Genomic DNA, 22,905 nt, shown 5'->3' with positions numbered 1-22,905 from the left:
GAGTGCTAGCTAATTATTAATGTACTAATGTGTCCTCACAGGGCTCCACCAGAGCTCAGGCATATGTGCATTTGCAGCCAGAGGCTGTGGGATGTGTCACAGTCGCAGGTGAACTGTGATACCCTTAAACTGGGCAGTTCAGGTTTCAACTCCCTTGAAAGCTGCCAGAAATTACTTGGAGTGATGCTGCCGAGGACTGAGCTGCTGTAGAGAACACATCAGGTTCAGTAAACTGCTCTCATATGTAATGACCCTTCTGAATACCTATTTTAGGAGTTCAGTTTAGCCACTTGAGTATTTGTGTTTTATACTTGAGTTTCCTTAACTGAATGAGGGTTTTCTACAATAGATGTTACTTCACTAAAGTCAAATTGTGTGCCAATGGGCCTTGACCTGATTTCTTATCTGATAAAGTGCTACGGACTCTACCGACTTGCACATTGAACTGAGTTCATAATTTTTTCAAGTTTAGATTCATTGTCAGCATTGAAAGGGACACAAGTAGAAAATTATTCAGGCTAGATGTCACAAACTGTAAAAGTAATAACATCGTAAAACCAAGCGTCAATGCAGGACTTCCGACATTCCAAGGAGCAGTACACAATATCTGACTGGAATCCAAAGTGAATTATTAAACAGGTGGAAGACACATAGAAAGTTTAGTTCTGTGAAAAGGATGTAATATTGTGACCTTTTGAATCAAGAGTGGCTTTCAGTACCACAGTTGTTCAGACTGATTGTGTGACGTTAAAATTGGAGTTATCAGGATTCACCAGTAATGGGGGCTTTTTTAAAAGCAACTCTTCTCACTGATCATGTGACATAATTATGTTAGCCCTAAGCAGCATCTTCACTTGACTCCATTTGGTTATCGGTTGACATGACGTTTTGAATTATTCATGAGTGCAGTTCTATATATAAATCCGGAATCTGATGAGCAAGATATCGCTGTATCTCTAAAAATACCTGTACAGTATGTCAGTGGAGGACACATTTGTCTGTCTGCTCTTTTCTGTTGTTTCATCATGCCCATCTTGTCACAACAGTGATCAGTTTAGTCTGACAAATGCTGGAAACCCAATAGTTAGTTAATATCTGGCTGAACATTTGTTCTGCAGCTATGTATTACACAACTTGTGTAATTATTAATCATTTTACAAGTGGGATGACAACAGAACTGACCTTATGGGTACAGATTCACAGTAGCTTGTGAATACCTGTGTCAAGGTCATCTCAACACTCAGTTTGATATTATATATTGTTTCTGAAGTGTCACGAACCAGATGAGAACCCAAATGCGACACAGGAGTTTGGCTGAACACTGCTTTATTGTCAGACACAGACAACAGACAAGATTCACCGGGGAACGAGCAGAATAGAATAGTCGGGGACAGGCAAGGTCGAGATCGGGCAGAAGGCAGACAGGGTTTACCGGGGAGCAGGCAAGGTCGGAACCGGGCAGGCAGGCAAACAGGAATACGCTGGAAAGTCATTGGAACACGAATAACGATCTGGTAGGGAGCAGGCGTGCCGGATTAAGAAAGGGGCTCATTAGTGTCCAGATGCACAACAGGTGTGCGGGGCGAAGTGACTCACGGGCATGATTGTCCGCAGCTGTGACACTGAAGTGGATAATGTATGCAGTGTTTTACATTACACTTCTGAAATTAAGTAAACAGACCTGCATTTTTCTGTTTTTATTTCCTATCCTTTCCAAATTGGATCTAATCTGAAACTCTGTTCTTGGAACAGTCTGATCCAATCAGTCACAGTTCAAATGTTGACTGTCAATCACACATCATAATTCCTATAGAATATAATACAAAAAAATATTGTTCAACCAAATACACAACAGGTGTAAGATTCAGTTAATCTATGTTGAATATGATTTAAAATATAATCCACAAAGTAGAAAAAACTTTAACATTGACTTGAATTTGAATTTAAGGCTTGCATTTGGACATGTGGATAGAGAAAACAAAAATATACCACGTTTAAAAGGCGTGGGAGGCATAAGCTTACCCCTTCTCCATTAAAGCTGTCTTATGCTTTAACGCTGCTTCACGTCCTCACACAGGCTGTTCCACACTTTAACTGCTGAAATGCTGAATATTTTTTAAACTAGGCGAGATTACGCAGATGTTTTAAATGATGTTTGCCCCGCAGATCACAAGATTCTCTTTGCTGAAAAAGTTTGTAAATATTTTAAAGGATTTGTATAGTTCCTGTAAGCACCTTTAAGAATTAACCTAATTGCTCTTTTTTACAGAATTGTCAATGGTTACGGCATTTATTTAATGTATATGTATTGTGCCAGACCTCAGCTTGGTACTTAAAATATGGTAAAACCAGTGAGGAGAGAATGGTGATGGTCCAGAAATGTTTAGCCCTACCTATGACTGAGATTCTGTAGAATATATTTTATGTCATTTAGACATTAATGTATAAAATAATGTTTGTGTTCAACTCTGTTTTTTCACTAAGACCAGATCGCTAAAAATATCTGCAGCCCTTTTCTTTTCCACCTCAATGTCAGCACTTGATTATATCTCATTCATTGACACACATCATCCCCCTCCACACACACACACACGCACACACACACACACACGTGAGCGCGCACATACACACACAAACACGCGGTAACACACATTGTTCTGGGCAGGAAGATCTCACTTCATAGATTTGACGTTGATTCCCCCCACTCTCCCGCTGATGCCCGATCAGTCATAACAGCTGTAGGAATAAAAGGAGGAGAGCCAAGGAGGTGAGATGAAAGGAGGTAACTGCTGGAGGAGTCCATGTGTCTTTAGCTGCAGTTTTAGCAGCTGCTAATGGAGGACTGGCGGTAAGCTTTTATAACTATGGCAGGGGGGGGTCTCCCTGGGTGTAGTCATAGTCTTTGTTGCTTGAGCTACTGTTTTTTTTAAGCTGCCTGGGTTGTGCTCTTGTCTCAGAGAGATGGGGAGTCCTGATTTATTCATTTTATTGCTTTGTAGTGTTGCACTTATAAATATCTTTAACTGTGACTACAGGTTTCCCTGATTTAAGAAGATAATTCAGTGTTTGGTAGGCATTCTTTGTGTTTCAACACAGTCCAATTTATCTTCTTTTTAAACTTTACTGATGGGTCTTGATCTGAAAGCAAACCTGAGATAGCAGTGAAGTTGTGTTCTTTCTGCCTTGCAATCTTCTTTTCTGTGAACTAAGTAAATGGCTGTCCTGGACAAAAGCCCCTTCTCAACATGCAGCTAATGGATTAACCAAGCGTGATAAACACCCACCTCCCAGGCTCCATACCACAACCGCTCATTACACTTGTTTCGCTTAAAAAACTGTTTGACCAGTGTGTTTTCCTTGGATTTCTGAATCTACTCTTCTCTCTACCCTCTTTCATTCCCCTTTACTCTTTATTGTTAAAGCGATGTTTCAACCATTGATTCACATTTGACCCAAATACCCATTTCTGTCTCACCCTCCCCCAACCTCCTATCAAACATTTGCATTGCTCCTTCCTTTTCTGTTGTTTAGTTTTCTCTTCTCTATTTCATTTGTTAATCTATAGCTTGTGCTTTTACTTTTTTTCCCACGAAAACCCTTTCTGTTTATCACATTTTTGTGATTTATTAGAAGGATGCAGTGTGATTTTAAAAAGAATAAATGATGACTTTTATGACCCTGAAAAACACAAAAACCAAAAACATAGAAAGCATTATGGTGCAACTTGTGGTTCAGTTTCTGAAGATCTAGTTTTCTTTCAGTTTTTCTTTCTTTTTATTTGAAGTGTTTGTGCTAAGAATAGCCAATACACTGCTAGGCATAGCTTCATATTACTTTCACATTAGAAAAATGTTATTGTCATCTCTCCCCAAAAGACAAAATGACTAAATTGAGTCCATAACATATCTGTTAGCATTTCCTCTCATCTCCTCTTCCTTGTGTCATCATTTGGCATTGTCTCTGTTACCCTTTATGGTGTGTTTTTTGTTGTCTGCATCCATCTCATTTGCGTAAAAACTGTGCCTGTATAACCAAGCAGTTTCTATCATATATCCCATAATCAATCCGTTTTTTCCCCACAAGACTCTATTGAGACTTTTTACTTATGTTTAATGTTTCAGCTTTGAATAGATTATTTCTATTATGCACAAGAGGTATTTTATTTATGTCTTGATTATTCTATCTTTTAAGGATGTTATTGGTTTAATTTAAATCATTTGAAATTAGAGGTATCTCTTAAAGTAAAAGAACCATAATTTATGACAAACAGATGATATTAATGCTAATCTTTGTTGATAGAACAATAATATAAATAATGCTAAGAGTGTACTGATTGATCTTTGTTGATTTTTTAAATTAACATAATTTCAGCTAATTTGCGTGATTATCAGCTCCAGTTCTGTTTGATTGAAGACTTTTGCACTCTTCTTTTTTCACAGTGGGTAAGGAACATTACTTTCCTGTTGAGCACCACAGCCTGAGACCATAGTGACATGTCTGGTATCATGTCTGGAATTTTTGATGAAACCGGGAGCCAGGAGGAAACTTCAAACAGTTTCTGGGAGGTAAGATAAAACCGAAATGTTATGGCTATAATTTCTGTCCCTTGAAGGAGAGGAACGAGGTACAACTCATTTGTACGGGATATCACGCCCTCACATGGCCTGCTGAAGAAACCTCTATTCACGCCTTTTAAGGCAAATGACCCGTGGTGACGTATGTGAGGTCTGCCCTCACATATAAATTCCCACCGCCACGTTCATTTCTCAGTTCGATAGCCACTCATCACCGAGCCTGGCTGCACAGTGGGGCAACCTAGTGTTGTACCTCATTCCTATCCTTCAGGGAACAGAATTTATAACCATAACATTTCGTTCCCTTTCAGTCGATTCACTCGGTAAAACACATTTGTATGAGACATGTATACACGCCCCACAGAGCAGCTACCAAACAAGAGACAAAACCTCAACACGCTAGTGTATCGTTGACCCAGCAGAGAGGACAGAGTGAGCCATCGAAGGGGTTGTCACGTCCAAACGATAAAACCGTACAAAAGTGTGCAGTGATGACCTGGCCGCAGAGCCACTAACTTTGTCACTCAAAGTTACTCCTTTAAACAAAGCCCATGTGGTCGCCATGCCTCTGGTTGAATGAGCTCTCACACCCAGAGGCAAAGGAAGACCCATGCTGTTATACGCCAGGGAGATAGCCTCCACAATCCAGCGGGAAAGCCTCTGTTTAGACAGTGCTTTGCCCTTAGCCGGATGAGCATAACAAACAAACAATTGGTCACATAAACGCCCACCTTGGGTGCAGTCCATATATGTGCATAATGTACGCACAGGGCATAAGGAGTGCAACCTCCTCTGCTCCTCAGAAGCAAATGCAGAGAAACTCAAAGATTCAAATGCCATAGAATTAATAGACGAGATAATGTTAGGTAGATAAGCTGCACTGGGATGCAATGTAACCTTATAACCATCCAGAGTGAACTGGGTTCATGAGGGATGAACCAACAAAGCATGAAGATCACCCACTCACTTCGCCGAAGTCAGAGCGAGAAGAAGTGCAGTCTTAAGAGAAAGAAACGTCATATCAAAGGACTCAACAGGCTCAAAAGGGGAATCACAAAGAGCCTTTAGCACCAACGGCAAATTCCATGAGGGAACGCTGGGCTTAATTACAGGTCTTAACCTGGGGACTCCCTTTAAGAATTGCATGGTCAGAGGGTGAGCACCTGGCGTGACCCCATTAAACCCGGCATGACAGGCAGAAATTGCTGCCAAATAAACCTTAATTGTAGAAAAGGAAAGACCCTTATCCAATAGTTCTTGAAGGAATGTTAACACATTCACAATGGAACACTGAGATGAGAGAATATTTTGGTCCTGGCACCACTTCTCAAATGCCTGCCATTTGGAGGCATGAAGGCCTCTAGTAGATGATGCCCTTGCACTCTCAATTGTTGCCATCACATTAGGGGGTAAACCAGTAGCTAACAAGTTGGACCTTTCAACAGGTAGGCATGCAGCCGCCACAGTTCCGGTTGTGGATAAAGAATCGCCCCCCCTGTCTGGGAAAGGAGGTCCCTGTGGAGAGGAAGTTGCCAGGGTCTGGATGCCAGTAAACTGATTATCTCCGCATACCATGATTTTGCCGGCCAGCAAGGGGCCACCAGGATCAGGCAGACCCCTGCTGGCGTACTCTCTCCAGCACCGGCAAAATAATTTCTACAGGGGGGAAAGGCATAAAGCAGAGTGAGGGGGCATAGGTGTGCTGAGGTCCATCATTGAAAAGAACAGGTGGGAGGTGGGTGTTTGTCCTGGAGGCAAACAGATCCACCTCTGCCCTGCCAAAAGGGCTCCAAATCTGTGCCACCACAGATGGGTGGAGCCTCCATTCTCTCACTAGAGGACTGCCTCTGGAGAGAAGGTCCCAGGTTCAAGTGACCCGGAACATGCATAGCTCTGAGACGCTGGAACCGAGCATTGCACCACAGCAACAGAGAGTGAGACAGGTTCAAGAGGGGAAGAGAACGAGTCCCTCCCTGTCTGTTTATGCAAGAAAACACTGTCATATCGTCTGTCCTGATCAGAACATGATAGCCTGTAAGAACAGGATGGAAATATTTCAGAGCCAAAAAGGTTGCCAACAGTTCCAAATAGTTGATGTGATGCCTGCATTGCACCGCAGTCCACAACCCTCTCACTGCTGCTCCGTCGCATAGTGCCCCCCACCCTTTCAAGGGTGGACACCACTTCGCGAAAAGACACTCTCCCTATGGGAGATCCTAGGCGTAACAGACCGGGATCCCTCCACGGGAGGAGAGTCATCATGCAAGATGGGATTATCACCAGTTTCATTTGGAGGTGACGTGGAACACAAATCCGGTGAGATAGCGTCCAGCGATGAAATGCTCACATCTTTAACAGCCCGAGTGGTACCACTGCGATCACTGATGCCATCATGCCTGTCAGCTGTAAAACCATTCGGAAATGCAGTCTGCGTCCCAACTGAAATTGAGAGAGACAGCGGTGAAACACCGCCACCCTGTGCTCCGACAGATGTGCCCGACCTGAGAGGGAGCATATTTCCAACCCGAGGAAGGAAAACTGTTGACTGGGGATCATCAAACCTTTCTGAAGATTTACTGAAAACCCCAGTGCTCGGATGTGCGTCAGTGTTTGTTACAGCTGCACATCCGCCTGCTCCTCGGAGCTCGCAACTAAAGCCCAATCGATCAGATAGGCTAATATGCAAACACCTTGTTTGTCAAAGTGGAGCCAACGCTGCCTCAACACATTTGGTGAAGGTGCAGGGAGCAAGCGATAGACCGAACGACAGAACAAAGTATTCGTAGGCTGTGCCTTCGAATGCAAACCTCAGAAACTGCCTGTGGTATGAGTGTATCACTATGTGAAAGTAAGCGTCTGTGAGATTGAACGTTGTGAACCAATCTCCTGGGCTTATAGCGTTCAGCAGCTGTCTTAGTGTTAGCATCTTGAATCTGTAAGTGCGTAGGAATCTGTTTAGCACTCGAAGATCGAGAATAGGACGGAGTCCTCCCCCTTTCTTCAGAACAACGAAATAGCAGCTGTACCAGCCTTTGTTTGTGTCTGAAACTGGAACAACTCGTATCGCTCCTTTGTTCAACAAGTTGTTCATTCCTTCCCTCAATATTGTTGCCGTCTCGTTCCCCACAACTCTATATACAACACTGTGGAAAAGAGGGGGCTGAACTTTGAACTGTAAATGGTAGCCTGTGGCAATGGTCCTCTCTACACAAGGTGAGACTGTGCATGCGCACCACCGAAGGAGATGAATGGCCAGCTGACTGACCTGCAGAACTGTAGGCGAGGGACTGTTGCCCCCTGGTGTGCCGGTGGGAAACGGCATTACCAGTCCACCCTGATGTTCATGATTCATATTTTTTTGGGACGATAATTGAACCTGTATTGAACTTAATTGCACATTTGGAACATTCACACAGTGAAAAATGGGCACCTTTATTGGGGCATTTGTGTGATCTGAAACGCTGTGCTTTGGAGACTGTATGAGGAAAACGGAGTGCCTCTTGGGACTTGTTGTCCGAACAAAATGAAGGCGCGGCCTTTTCAGCGGAAACAGATGAGGGGCAGCAGTGTCTCCCTGTTGCATAAGTCAAGGAGTCAATCCTAAATCAGGATGACTGAGGCTTTTTCCGTCCAGGTGCTGAGCCTTTATGGAGGTTACGTGGTGGGCCCTTGTTCCAAGCCGAGTGGCGCGGGTTTCCACCAGACAAACTCTTTGTTGGCTGAGGCTCCAACCCCACAGCTGGTGTTGATCTTTTAGGAGGATGCGGTAGTGCAGCTCTGCGGAGGTTAGCAGGCTGTTTAGGTTTGGTATCGTGGCTGGGAATTATGCTGCTTAGAACTTCAGCGTGCTTCTTCCTCAGGTGCTGTTGGATGTCAGATGATGTCATCTGACTGGCTGCCCTGTATATCAATCAAGTGACGGGATGGATGATAGGCTAACATCTATTTTTTTTATTGTCATGTGATCTACCAATTGGCAATCGACTGGTAGATCACCCGTGATCTAGATTATCAGTATAATCAGATAATTTTTTCTTTTACCACTGGGACAGCAATTCAGCTAGCTTGGTTCCTGACAACCGATCACAATAGGGGACCTTTATTATAGATGAGGAAAAAGTATCTCTCCTATCACACCTAAATCAGCATCAATATTTGACCAAGGGTAACTACTATTCCAATAATCACCAAATCTTTTTTTTCAGATCGGCAATTACAAACATACAGTGAAAAGGATTGACGATGGTCATCGGCTCTGCAATGACCTGATGAGCTGCATCCAGGAACGGGCCAAAATTGAAAAATCCTACTCACAGCAGCTATCTGAATGGTCCAAACGATGGAGACAGTTGATAGACAAAGGTAATGATGTTAGACCTTCACATAAAGCCATTTATCATCAACATATTTTGTATATTTCATTGTCGCACCAGGGCCTCAGTACGGTACTGTCGAGCGAGCATGGCTGGCACTAATGACAGAGGCCGAAAAGGTGAGTGAGCTCCACCAGGATGTAAAAAACTGCCTGATGAATGAGGACTTTGAAAAAGTGAAGAACTGGCAAAAAGAGACATATCACAAACAAATGATGGGAGGATTCAAAGAAACCAGAGAGGCAGACGAGGGTTTCAAGAAAGCCCAAAAACCCTGGGCTAAAAAGATGAAAGAGGTAAGAGAGGGTGCCTTTATGCCCTATACTGATAATTAGGCCAAGTACCACACAGCAGATATGTTGTACTAAATGGTACTCTTTCTATAGCTCGAGGCTGCCAAGAAGTCCTACCACATGGCCTGCAAGGATGAGAAGGTGGCATCTGTCAGAGAAGCCAACAGTAAGGAAGAAGCCTCTGTGACGGCTGACCAGCAGAAAAAACTCAACGACAAATTAGACAAATGTAAACAGGAGAGTGAGAAGGTAAGAATGCTATTTCCTGCCCAACATGACAAGATGTAGAGCTAACTCTTCAGGATTGAATGTGCTTGTGAGTCATCAGACATGCTAGTGTAGCACTGCTAACTGTTAGCTGATTATAAAATATTATCTTACAACTTAGGCCAAAGAAAAGTATGTGAAGGTCCTGGACGAGCTGAACAAGTGCACTCAACCCTACAATGAGAACATGGAGCAGGTGTTCGACCAGTGCCAGCAGTTTGAAGAGAAGAGGCTGCATTTCTTTAGGGAGGTGCTGTTGGATGTGAAACACCACCTCAATCTAACAGAGGATCAAAGGTTTCAGGAACACTTAGAAGAACAAGACTCATCAGGCAGTTTAATGCACCGACATTAACAGCTTATTGTTTTCTCACAGTTTGACAACTGTCTACAGAGAGCTCGAATCTACAGTCACATCAGCCAGCCCACAGGAAGATTTGAAGTGGTTCTTCAACATCCACGGCCCTGGCATGCACATGAACTGGCCACACTTTGAGGTAGAAAAATTACATAGCTTGATCACTCCAGACTCAATAAATGCAGAAAATAGATTTTCATCTGCTCTCTAACTAAGCTTTGACAAAAACTGTATGTTGTGTGTTATGGGTGTGTGTTTCTGCTAATCTGGATTAAGTTCTTGTGATCTGAGTAAAAAAAAAAGGTTCTGCAGTCAAAAGTTTTATTAATATGCTTATGTTTATAATATTTCCCGTTTAGTCAGCTCAGCATTTTGCAGAGTGAATGCGCTCCACATTATTAACCAAACAGTCCTCTATGAAGAGTTGTACAAAACATAACATATTTTATTTCAGGAATATAACCCCGACCTCACTCACAGCATCTCAAAGAAAGAAAGGTCAAAGAAGGGCAGTGATGGAGTCATGCTTACTAACGTGATGTCAGCAGTTGGTCACTGTCCAAGTGGAGACCAAAAAAGGTGAAGCTGAACACTGATGAATTTAAACGTACGGCGCACAGCTTTTTGTGTTTGTATCGATTGCAAACTGTTGTGATTGTTATTTTTCATACAGTATATATGGTAATTACAATTGTTGTATTTCTTTGAGATGATATTGTTGTACAATAAGGAGTGGCAATAGGAGAAATAGTTATTCACATTGGCAATGATGCTCTCAGCACATGAAACATTTCTTCTGCGCAAAACGCATTTTGCAGCATCAGCAGTTATGAGCAGAACCAGACATACACAGCCTATGCACACGAAGACACGAATGGAGGTTTTAACCCCTTCAATGAAGACGTGCACAGAGGCGTGAGAGTCAGGGCACTCTACCACTATGAAGGCCAGGAGCAGGATGAACTCAGCTTCAGAGCAGGTGAGAGGGAGACCTGTCCACCACTTGCATCACTGGAAGGTCATAAAATGCTTTTCCCACAGCTGTAGTGTGTTGCATCTGTGTTGCATCTGTCAACTATGAATTCTTCTTAGAAACCAAACACACAGACCAAGCTTGCTACTCACCCAATGTTTCCGTGACTGTCATGAACGTGTATTGAAATCAAAAGTCATCTGTGCTACGCTAACCTTGCTAAGATAGCTGAGCTAAACTTACCTACCTGTCTATTAAGAACATCTCAACTGCATCAGCCTGGAAGCCTTTCTGCAGGCTTAGTTTTTACCACATTTGATTGGATTCTCCAACGTAAATGCTGGTCTTTGTTCATTCCTTCTGAATTTCTCGTCTCCTTGTCATCTAGTCACATTAGGGTTTTTTTCTTGTGTCCATACTGTGGCCATTTTCCAGAATATATCTCTTGAGTTGTTAGAAAATTTTGATACTATCCTGCTTTCTAGTCTGATACTAAACAACAATATCTGCAGGTACATCAACCCCCACTGCCCCAACCATCTCACATGATTGTCTGTATGTGGTTTGCTTTGTGTTGACTGTGCCGCTAGATGCCTTCTGATGTTTACGACCCCTGTGATTTCTGAGACTAACAATTAACAATTAATAATCAAATAACAATTTGAGATAAAAATGAAACAGCACTGCAACCATGCAGGATTGGATAGTTCATATTTACGGAATCATTTAATTTTTCTCCAAAGCTAATTGTCAGCATGTTCCATGAATATTAGTGCACTAGTGATTTGTGGATCTGTCTACATTCTACTATTTTTTTTGTAAATTTGGGTCTGACTAAATGAGGAGGGAATTTGGAGGATGCAAGAATGAATTGAACTGCACATGAGGCATAAAATTAGGACAAAGAAGAAATTCAATATTGTATTTAAAGTTCTTTAATGTTTTTATTGACATCGACCCTCTAATATACTGATTTGTGTTTGTGTTTTTCCTTTGACCTGTAAAGGAGATGAACTGACCAAGCTGGAGGATGAGGATGAACAGGGCTGGTGTAAAGGTCGTCTAGACAATGGTAAGCTAGGTCTTTACCCAGCCAATTACGTGGAGCTGATCTAAACTTTCCTGCTTGTCTCATCGGACTGAACAACGCAGCGACAATAACATCTTGAGATAAAAATGCAAATCTTCCCCTTCCTTCTGCCGGGACAATCTTTCATCATCACTCATCTGGGAGATGAGGAAATTCAACAGATCATCTTCAGATACTCTGGCTTATATCAATATTATGATGTTCTGAAAAGTTATGCATGGCGACTGAGCTATGTATTTAAAGTTTCATGTACAATTGAATCTTTTTTAAAACATTTTTCCTCAAATACATTGTTTTCCATCCATCCATCCATCCATCCATCCATCCATCCATCCATCCATCCATCCATCCATCCATCCATCCATCCATCCATCCATCTTCTACCGCTCTTCCCTCTTGGGCTTGTGGACAGTACATTTTTAGTGAAATACATGTTTAGTAAATAGAATTCTTTTAAGAAAGGTGCTTTTTAGATTGATTCTTTACGTAAATACCGCTCTGTTTTTACAGGAAATAAATTCATTCGGGAGTTACCCTACATTCATGCACTTTACAACATGTATGTAGTCGTAGCTTCTGGTGTTTTATATGGGTTTAGCAGGTGTATTAAAAAAGAACTGAAATTTAAACAGTTCCTTAGCATTTATTTGCAAAATTGCAAAACTATATTTCTTTAAGTGTAAAATTTGTGTATTTTTTCAAGTGAAAGATGCCCCCCCACACACACACACATATAAAGCAGATGGCTTAGTAAAGCTAAAGAACTAGAACCCACAGCACGGCTCAAGTTTGCTAATGTTTTTCAAGCGAGATGTAACATACTGATAATATTTTGTTTGAATCCTATGTAATGTAATGAGCGATGTAACATATCAGTACTGTTCAAATTTGCTAATATGTTACATCTCTCTGGAAAAGGATGTGCTAAACTAACCAAGTGCTGGTGGCAATCTGATATTTAGTTCAGAGAAGCAGTTGAGATGGAAATCTTTTGTATCCAACAGGTGTGTTGCGCTAGCTTCCTTGTTTTTATTTAATTGAAAACCTAATATATACAGTAAAACTGTATATATTAGAAAAAACCCTAGAAAAAACCTTGCCAGATAACTATTTCATTTTAGCTATGATCAGATGCCCCCCCCCCTTTTTTCTGTATTCATGTGCATGGTGATCAAAGTGATCACAAGGGATCCAAATTCATTTCAGCCATATTGATATATTATTGGTGAACGTATACTGTAGTAGCAGGGCCATTTCACAGATTTGTCAGCACAAAAACGTATCTATTGAGCTTGAATGCACAGAGATAGTGGGAGCGCCTGTGGCAGCGCTGTGCATGATACAGAGGTCTTTTATTCATGGTTACCATGCGCATTGGTGAAATTGGACACCCTGATTACTGTTGTCCTGCACAGATAGAGAAAGCCGCAACAAATGCTGCATAATTAAGCAGGCAGGATATCTGCCTCTGAAATATTGATGAGAGTGCTACATTTTCAGCTGGAGCAAAGAAGTTCAGTTTTTAGGCAGAGTAATTTTCTTCCATATTTCTACGAACCAATGTTGCATTTTCTGAAAGTAATATTTCATTTAAAATCCAAGAATCATACTGAAATCAACAAAGAATTGATACAGAATATCTTAGGCCTGACATGCATGTCATCTAAAGATGATATCAAGGAAATCCCACTAATGCCCAGGTATCAAAATAAGTAAAAATAAAGTATCATCAGAAGGGTAATAAAACAGTAAACAAATCCATAAATCCAAAGATATTTTCATTGTAAGAAATGCCATAAAAGCCAAAAGGTACTAGATAGATAATCATTTTAAAACAATGTATCTTCTGGCACATCAGTGCAAATAATTTAAATGAAACCACGACTGTCTGCATAGTAAAGTGAGGGTATGGAAGTTCTTTTTTCCCTTCTTATAATCCTTATCATATTTATATAGAAAGATGTACCGGTAGTCTAAATGAGGTGCACTTAAACCTTGTAACAGATTTGGCCACAAGAGAGCAGCACAAGCCCCCGCTCAGCTCACTGTTTTCTTAGCAAGTACTGCAGGATCAATTCTCTCAAATCTCAATTAACCTCAACTTTAAAACCACACATTCCCTTAGGATTATGAGGACCAGTTGCTCACTTCTCAATAATGTTCTCAGTTTGCTAGTAGAATGTATATTGTGGTACTAGCAAATGCAAGAACACACATGCACCTCAAATGAATTGAATACTGGACCCTGGACAAGAGGCCTTTTAGTTAACATGAGACATGAGTTTCATTGTAAATCTTCGGTTTTCCTTCAGGGTTTTGTGTGAATTAAAATCAGACATTAAGGAGGACACTTGAGAATGATTAAGCAGTAAGCTTCTGTGTTCTAAATGAAATATGACAAATGACAGATCAATTGCATGTAGCACAGGCAATTTGTGCATCATTATATTACAAACTACAATGTTGCAGTACTGAAAAATTTATATCTGCATGTTTGGAATTTCTGAATCAAATCCTGCCAAAACTGAATAGAATACAGAGAAAAGAAATAAAAAGATGAGCTCAACCATCCCATCTGTAGCACATGTCTATAGAAGCATAAATTTGTCTACTTATATACTTATCAGTGTTTGGGTTGCGGTATCTAGCACTGTTGCCTGGTCTTGTTCACCTGAGAGTGAACCAATGCAGGCGCCTCATTGACAGGTACTTCCTGCTGAAGCCCCAATGAGGATAAGACTCTACTAGGACTTAACTTTTCCTCTCATTGTTTCCCCCTTTTAATGCTGTCTAGCATAGTGAATAAACTTTGCAAGGTCATCGTTGGTTAGAGAACATTTAGGTGAACCTGTGACCTCACTAAAGAGGTCTGGAAAAACATTTAAATAGTCAAACATGCCTGCAAAATACAGTGGACTGGTTGTCTGAAATCTGACAAGGGACCAGCTGAAAACAGATGAAAATGTGAAAACAGAAAAAAACCTGAAATTGATTCCAACTGGATTACGGCCATAGAGAGGGTCTGAAATACAAACTGCTGCTAAAGGGAAGCATGAGGTGAGGCTGATCAAACATACTGCACAGTCCTTACGGTTGTTTGCTTTACCAGTCAGCACTTTCTCGTGTTCTCAAACTTGTTACCGCTTCACTGCTGTTTTTAATCTGCAGTTCCATCAGGATTATTGCAAAAACCATACAGCATAATTGCACCCCCAGTTTGACATCTTAAATCCTTTGTTCCTGCATCTTCCCCCGTCTGACACGCGCTACACTCGGCGTTGTCTCAAAACCAGCTGGGAATTATGAAAACAGAATAATAGCAGGCAAACTATTATCTATAAACTATTGCAAACTATTGTTTATAAAAACCAGGGTATCTAATGATTTTGTTCCTGCCTCTTAAGCTGTTTAAACAATAGGGGATGCACTTGGGGTACATAATAAGAGGCAGTACTTCAGTTTCCACAATGCAGCTCCTTGGCTGTAATTTTGCCAATATACACTTTATTTAAAAAAATTACATTTAACTGTCGTTGTTGATACAGTTGGACTAGATACAGCAAACTACCAGTCTCTTTATATTCGTAGTGCAGTTAAAAAAAACAACCATCTCGTATGATTATGTGTATATAACGGCCAGGGCCAAACCCAAAGAAGAACAAAAACAGTGTTAACCACATGTATGACTGCGACAGAAAATCCTTGTGCAAGCAAATGAGCATAAAGTGGAACGATAAGATGATCGAAATGCTTCATGAAATGTTTTCTCTGAAATATCCATCTGAATGTGAACAGATCACCAAGGAATATTTGAAAAATCACATATAATGGAAAAAGAAGAGGCAGATCATGCAAATGAAAATACAGTGCATTTATCTTTACGGTGGATGGTTGTTTTATTCTGCAGTAGGAAAACAAAGCCCCAACAGTAACACTGGGTTGTCGCCTTCTCTCATGCACAAATAATTTCACACAACTTTCCCTTCACTGAAAACAGAAATGTGTACCAATGGGGTTGGTCAGTGCATGTGTCTCATGACGCATTTTCACGTAAGGCTTAGGTGTTCTTAGTGCATGACAGCTAGTTTGCTTTGCTGGATGAGGTTTATAACCTCACAGCACACCTCCCAATACTGCCCTGCCTCACACTGGGTGCACAAATTGGTAGACCAGTCTCTGGGACACGTCAGGCTTGCGGATGATCCCCTTCTTATAGTATTGGCGTATGGACCGGCTCAACTTGTCATAGTTCATGGCAGGTCGATTCTTTCGCAGCCCCCATAGTCTTGCAACATGAGCCGAGTCTTCAATTTTAAAAATACCTGATGGAAAAAGAAAACAGTGGATATTCAGAACAAGGAAACATAAGTTCTTATAGTTGCTATTTACCTTGGCCAAGGAGGTTATCTTACACACGGTATTTTATATGTTATGCTGCACAATGCAATATTTCCTTTATGAGGTATTTTCTTCTTAAACTTTTTAGATTTTAGACATATTCTTACAAGTAAACTAAAAAACAAAACAAAGGAATTTGTATTACACAGTTTAAATTAATCCCATATTTGAATCTATATTTATACCAAGAATAACATCAGTATTTCTATTTTTTACATCTATTTTAAAAATGTAAATATGAGGAGATGGGATACCTTTGTCTTTGTTAAGCCAGCGAATACAGCGTCCATAGTTGTGGGGTTTCTGTAAAAGTTCTCTGAGGAACTGCCACAGATGAATGGGCTGACCAGAACAGGAAGAATCTGCCTCAGACCAAAGCTCCTCATCAGCTATGCCAAATATATTAAATTAATTTGAACCATAGTGTGCATTCACCATGCTTTGAGAATGATAAGATTTTCTACCAAATGGAAGATGTCTTCCAAACGTACCGTGTGTTTTTTCATCTCCAGTTGAACATCTCTCTTTCATCCAGGCAGCTGCTAATAATAATGTGTAGAGATTATTTTAAATGAATGAATTGGTACTGCTCAAACACAGATCTGTCCGCCTGCCTGCCTGCCTGCCTGCCTGCCTGCCTGCCTGTCTGTCTGTCTGTCTGTCTGTCTGTCTGTCTGTCTGTCTGTCTTTAACCAGTGCTATATAAATAAAGATGAATTCAAATTCATTCTAATTGAGCAGCTTTGTTCATTGACACTGTTTCTAAGCACACATAATAATCAAAGTTTCAATAAATTTTCAAACACACCTGACTTCCATATATCCAGATGTGCATGTAGTGTGTCTCCACACTGTGGTGAACGCTGGTGAAATTCCTCTTCACTCATGGCACATAGATCTTTTCCTGTTAAATCTTGGAAGGCCTTCCCTGCGTGGGGCAGCCGGTACAGATGTTCAGTCCACAGCAGCCACTTCTGTACATTCCCCGTGTTCCACTCGATAGGATCTACAAAATAAAACAATAATAGAGAAAGTTTCCTTACAGTGAGCTGATTCATTACTTGTTGAAGTGACCTACAGTCCAGTTGGTTCAGTTGTCCGTTTATTTCATGTTTTCACAGAATAAATTATGTTCTGCCTCTTGAATTTAGATTAAATGTATATTGTCAGCACAAGGTAATCGTGCTTTTATGCCACCATAACTCTGATCAGCAGTACAGATGACTGAGGATTGCTTAGGTTTATGATAGCCAAAAGGCTCACAGTGGCTAATGCTTACTCTGTTTGCTTTGCAAGGAGGAGACCTCGCCCTTAAGACTGTGTACACGTTTGATAGCAAGACAGAGCGATCACTGTAACAATCCAGGAGTCCTCATTTAAATGTCAGGATTATACAGATCCTGGAGCAGGCAAACAGCCTGTGTTTCATTAAAGATATGATTTATATGATTTTTCTTGTTTTCTGGACTAGCCACAAAATGATGAGATGACATTGGAAACAACCACTGGAAGGTCAAATATCCCACGGTATCTCATCACTTACAACCAGCAACATTTTATGACATGAAAAGAATTTCTGTGCTTTAAATGAATAGAGAGGTAGATTCTGGCCTACCTGGGGTGATATTCAACAATTTGCAGGCCGTTTCAATGTCCTTCAGCACTTCTCCTACCACCAAGCTCTGCACCTGCTCCAGGGAGCGCTCCTCCTGGCCTTCCAACCCAGGAGAGAGGCCCTGCTCCTGGCTGTCGATGACAGGGCACTGTTCTGGTTCGTCCTGGGGTGCCATGCGTGCCATGGGGAGAGTCAGTGTTTGAGAGGAATCTGAGACTTTCACGAGCCAGGTGGTATCTTCAGTGAGCAGCATGTCAAAGCACGAGAGGTAAAGCCCAGGCACCCCACGTTCTAAAGTTTCCATGTTGGGTTTGCTCTCCTCTGGATCCCAGGGTTCTCCAGAAGTCCTGCTTCGCTCCATGACGGTGAGGGATTCATCGGTCATCCCAAGCCGGGGTTCATATACCATGCTTTGTGATAAACTGCCAACTGGATTTGACATGACTGAGACAAGGGCACGTTGAGAAAATTAGTCCCACAGTGTACATTGATTTTTTAAAAAGTGAAATTCAATCATATGAAAAATCTGATTACATTTTAGGTGATTGACATTGCTACATTATGTTTTGAATTACCTTGGCAACAAATGTAGGCAGTCATAAAAAATTTCAGATATAATCTTTAAGGCCTTCAGCCAGTGAAAATGTTGAAAAATAACTAAATGAATAAACCAAATGCTAGGTCTAAAACACAAACAGCACAATTTGTGCTGCAAGTCATAATGCAATATTGGAATATACTGGATTGGCTGTAATCTATAACAAGAAAACATTAGGCAAATGCAAGGAAAAATAATCTAATGAATAAATACAAAGAAATCAATGCTGTAGAATAAAAGTACACACCAAATACATCCAATCAATGAGCAGCACCGTGCTCATAGACACTTAGGAGTACAAAATCATGAGTTTTAAACTGCAGTAATAAAGAATCAAGTACACTACCTTTTCTCTCAGTTTTAATCCAGTAAAAGGGTTAGTTGAGTCAGAAACTCCATTAAAGAAGCTGTAGCTATTTCAGAAGGACTATTGTGAAGAGTTCCACCAGCAGAATTGTGATGACTTCTGTTCAAGGGTCTCTTTAAAAACCCCATGGCTAATGGAAATGCTTGTGAAATGACCCTCAAGGGTAAAAACCCACCCAGCGCTGATAGGTGTGGGGCAAAATGGATTTGACTGAGTCTCTTATTTGTGGGTCAGTGGCCCAGAATGACTGAAGTCTTTGGGGGTAGGTGACTGGTATTGAGACCTCTGCCGCCTGCCTCGCCTTTCAGAGTCTCCGGAGTTCTCTGTCTCCACTGTCAGCTGGAGTTTTTTTAATCAAGTCAGATAATGTGGTGAACTGAGTGTTTGAAAGGAACCAAGGTGTTTACTTAAAAAGACACAAGTGTGCAGCTTTATCTTGAGGAAATGACCGTCATTTATGGACGTCAGGTGTAGCGCAAGTGTCGTAATCCTAGTGAGAACTCACATATGGCACTCATACATGGCTGCTGCCACAGCTGGTATATGGGGAGGCACACCACTGGTGCACACACTGTGTTATCAGTGGCTAGGACTGATGCCACTGTAAAGGAAGTGTGCTCCTACAGAGCACATGTTCAGTGAGAGGCAATATTTGTCAAGTCGCAAAGAAAGTCATATAAAATGTGTAAGATGGCACAGCTCAGTATCCTGGAGCAAAAATCATTCAAAAGTAGCACAAGAGAGGACCCCAGAAGTACCTATGTGTATGTGGCAGGCTATGTGTTAGGTGGCTAACCACAACATAGCCTGTGTGCATTTTGAAAAGAAATATATACTTTAGCTTGCATTTCCAATACAGGCTGTGCAGGCTGGTAGTTAAAGAATGCAACTTCAAGAACTGTAAATAGTGCCATTATCCCTGCACAGCACAGCACCCCTAACACACTTACTTAAGAAGACCCCAGTACAATTAACAAAAATTAATCTATGCAGTTTCCACACAGTTTGCATTTTGATGCTTTTTATTATGTCATTGCAGAGCAGTTTCAATTGTTTGCTGACCAGTCAACAGACTGTAATTGTGCCCACCTCAACTCAATGAAATACCATGCTAGCCTGCCTAGTACTCATAATAAAGTGTGCCAAAGAAAAGTACAGATTGATGACTTGGATGCACATTTTGCAAAGTTTGACAGTGAAATATCGACAAAATATTGAGAGCATTGAGAGCTTAACTGAACCACTTTGATAGCAAATTATTTTGTTGCAATCAGAGCAACCTGTGTCATACGTATCTACACTACTGTGATTGGAATGATTTACTATTTGTGTGAGGCAGCTCGATTCCCTATAAATTCATTCATAAAGGATATGGCTTTAAAATAGGTAGAGAGAAAAATAAGACAAATAAGTGGTGCAAATAATAAATATATATTTGAGAGAAGCTATGTTGTAGTTTTTATTTTACTATGGCTATTTTTAGTTTCAAATTAGCTTAATCCAAAATGTAACAAAATTAATAACCAAAATAATTTCTCTCCAAACTTAACTTATCTTTCTATTATGAGAGAGCTTTCCATCAAAGTCTCTTTAGTCTTCAGCTCCCCCACTAGAAAACCACCACCAGCATTCCTTTTATCTCGCAAATTCTGGTAAACTCTAACCCACATCTCCCTCCCACCCCGTCAAGACTCAGGAGTCAGATTAAAAGGCATTGGCATCCAGCCTGCGCAGCTGCTGTGTGTTAACTCTGCTCTGTAACAGCTTGCGTTAAGCCCATTAGCAAAGCAAATTTAGCCATATTACCTTATTCCAAAAGGAAGAAGGGGCACAAGAAAAAGACACAAACACATACCCCTGCAGAGAGGGATTAAGACCCTGACTGATCTCTAAATGAGTTTGGTCAAGATGCTGATATTCATTTCAGGAGTATTAGAGCCATTTACTCAGCAAAGTCAGGTTTTGGACTCCCTCTGTACAGACGTCCACCCTGGGAAACAGATTGTTCGCCACAGTTACTCTAAACCATGTTTTTATTTTGTTCTTAAAACTAATATTATTGAATAAGATCTTGCTGTTGTAGTTTTTTCTTATTTTTTTAAAGGTTGTGTGTGTTTGTGTGTGTGTGTGTGTGTGTGTTAGAGTGCAGTGTTAAAGGAGTGTTTGCTCTGTGCACATAAAAGAGAGACTCTTTCCTTGTTATTGTCTCTCATGGGAAAATTGGTCAAGCTATGGATGTCATTGTTCCAGAGAAAAGTAAAAAAGACCTCATCTACATGTTGTTCCCTCAATATTACCAATGCTGGGTGGGGGGAGACTGAGGATAGCAGGAAGTTATTAGGATCTGGTAATTGCTGCCATAGATCCCCTCTCATATTCACAGTTGTGCATTGTTCACATTATAAGCTTTGGCCAAACAAATTATTGCATCTTTTATGTATTCTGTCTTTTCTATTGTTCTTTAACTGTTGATGGCAGCTGTCACAACATCAGTTGTATTAGTTGTATAAACTGTTATTACTGTTAGTCTCTGATATTATGCAAATCTCACAGTGGTCAGAAAATATAATTAAAGATGTGTTGCTGCACAAAAACTGTAGATGATCTTCAGAAATGGTGTCACCTTAAAACTTACATATAAACTCCATGGATGCTCTCAATAAATATATTGAAGCATGAATAGGTGAATTGAAAAGGAATTTCAAATACTAATGCACAAAAAAATCAAAAGATAGTGGAGTTGGTTTGCTTTGGTTACCCCTTATATGATTTTTGCTTTATGCTGAGTCAGGAAGATAATCCACATTCAGTGGATGCCAATTTAGGCAATGTAATATGAAATCCTTCCAAACCTTTTTTCTGGACCCTTTTTTCTTTTTATTCTTCTGTATGAAACCTACTTTATTAAAATCACAAAAGCAGCCTGGAATGACAAAACTACAGAGAGCTCAGTTATTACAATGTTGAGTAAAGCTTGAGATTATGCTGAATAATTATCAATCATTTAATTGTCTGATATACCTTTATTGTATAATTATTTGTAAGATTATACTATATATAACTGCGATGAAGTAAAATAAACCCCAAATAAACATTTTAAGTAGCAGTCATTTTGTTTTAATCTGTATCTGAAAGATCACAAACAGATTAACTATAAAGTTATAATAAATAGGCCTAAAATGATAAATTTTCTGCTCAAGATGGGATGATAAATTATGTTAATGTGCAAGTTGTATATCTTCATGTCTACAACATGGATTTTGAGAAAATCGGCCAACGAAACATCACTCTCCAACTGCCTCAAACCAATCCCCCCTGACCCCCACCAAGAACCCCCCCCCCCCCCCCCCCCAAAAAAAAAAACAGTTCTTTAGTTTATTTTTTTAAAGATACACATCACACAGGGAACAAGCGGAGATCTGACTTGATGCCATGTCTATTCAAGTTGAAGAAAGGTAAGCTAATTCATGGAGGTGTTACCTGAGGGCAGAGGTGCAGGCAGGCAAACTGGCAGCCAGGCAGCCAGGTAGGAAGGAAGGAAGAAGACCAATTCACTCTGTCCCAAACTTGCTGCGTGCTTCAGAGTTTAAGGGTCAGTCCTCTAGTGCAATTAACCTGAAAGTCACAGCCTAAAGCACAACTGTAAACTAAACCCCAAGTGATAGCACCTGCTGGGGGTGTGTACAGAGCAGAGATGAGGGAAAGGGAATGAGCAATGGAATTCCAGCACCATTGACTGCAATTTATATTTATAGGGCTGCCCTGTTTACTTATGCACACATCCCTGTGTGTGTGTGTGTGTGTGTGTGTGTGTGTGTGCAACCTTCCAGAGGCTAAAGACTGTATATAAGCTGCCTACTTTTATTTTACAATTGACATTCCTCCGATGATAATGAACTATACTATATTTTTTAATGATGATTTTGAAATAATAATGAAAAAAATGATGAGGAATTATTAATTTGTACTTATGTTAATTGAAAATGACATCTACAAGTG

General features: G+C 40.6%; 2 protein-coding genes across 8 annotated transcripts; one reads left to right on the top strand and one right to left on the bottom strand.

Moving 5' to 3' along the window:
- The first annotated feature begins 53 nt into the window (after positions 1-53).
- LOC130524928 (protein kinase C and casein kinase substrate in neurons protein 1-like) lies at positions 54-14,497 on the top strand. 3 transcript variants are annotated; one of them, XM_057031501.1, is made up of 11 exons: positions 65-222; positions 2,728-2,848; positions 4,440-4,565; positions 8,780-8,936; positions 9,008-9,243; positions 9,334-9,489; positions 9,629-9,804; positions 9,884-10,004; positions 10,320-10,444; positions 10,684-10,844; positions 11,845-14,497. In XM_057031501.1, exons 3-11 carry the CDS (start codon positions 4,494-4,496, stop codon positions 11,952-11,954), a joined length of 1,314 nt encoding a protein of 437 aa, XP_056887481.1. In that variant the 5' UTR covers positions 65-222; positions 2,728-2,848; positions 4,440-4,493; the 3' UTR covers positions 11,955-14,497. The 3 variants fall into 3 exon arrangements, with proteins under 3 accessions (XP_056887480.1, XP_056887481.1, XP_056887482.1); XM_057031500.1 differs by lacking the exon at positions 2,728-2,848 and having other exon boundaries at positions 54-222; XM_057031502.1 differs by lacking the exon at positions 2,728-2,848 and having other exon boundaries at positions 65-244.
- Positions 14,498-15,412: 915 nt separating this feature from the next.
- On the bottom strand, positions 15,413-22,613 carry LOC130524930 (SAM pointed domain-containing Ets transcription factor). 5 transcript variants are annotated; one of them, XM_057031509.1, is made up of 6 exons: positions 22,387-22,613; positions 17,942-18,385; positions 17,135-17,332; positions 16,818-16,868; positions 16,581-16,715; positions 15,413-16,250 (listed from the first exon to the last, which is right to left on the bottom strand). In XM_057031509.1, the coding sequence occupies exons 2-6, from the start codon at positions 18,381-18,383 to the stop codon at positions 16,072-16,074; spliced, it is 1,005 nt and encodes a 334-aa protein (XP_056887489.1). In that variant the 5' UTR covers positions 18,384-18,385; positions 22,387-22,613; the 3' UTR covers positions 15,413-16,071. The 5 variants fall into 5 exon arrangements, with proteins under 5 accessions (XP_056887489.1, XP_056887492.1, XP_056887491.1 ...); XM_057031512.1 differs by having other exon boundaries at positions 16,581-16,688; XM_057031511.1 differs by having other exon boundaries at positions 16,818-16,865.
- Positions 22,614-22,905: the final 292 nt, after the last annotated feature.

Source organism: Takifugu flavidus, chromosome 4 (assembly GCF_003711565.1).
Source record: "Takifugu flavidus isolate HTHZ2018 chromosome 4, ASM371156v2, whole genome shotgun sequence".
NCBI classification, from domain to species: Eukaryota; Metazoa; Chordata; class Actinopteri; order Tetraodontiformes; family Tetraodontidae; genus Takifugu; species Takifugu flavidus.
This window is presented reverse-complemented; position numbering and strand designations above follow the sequence as displayed.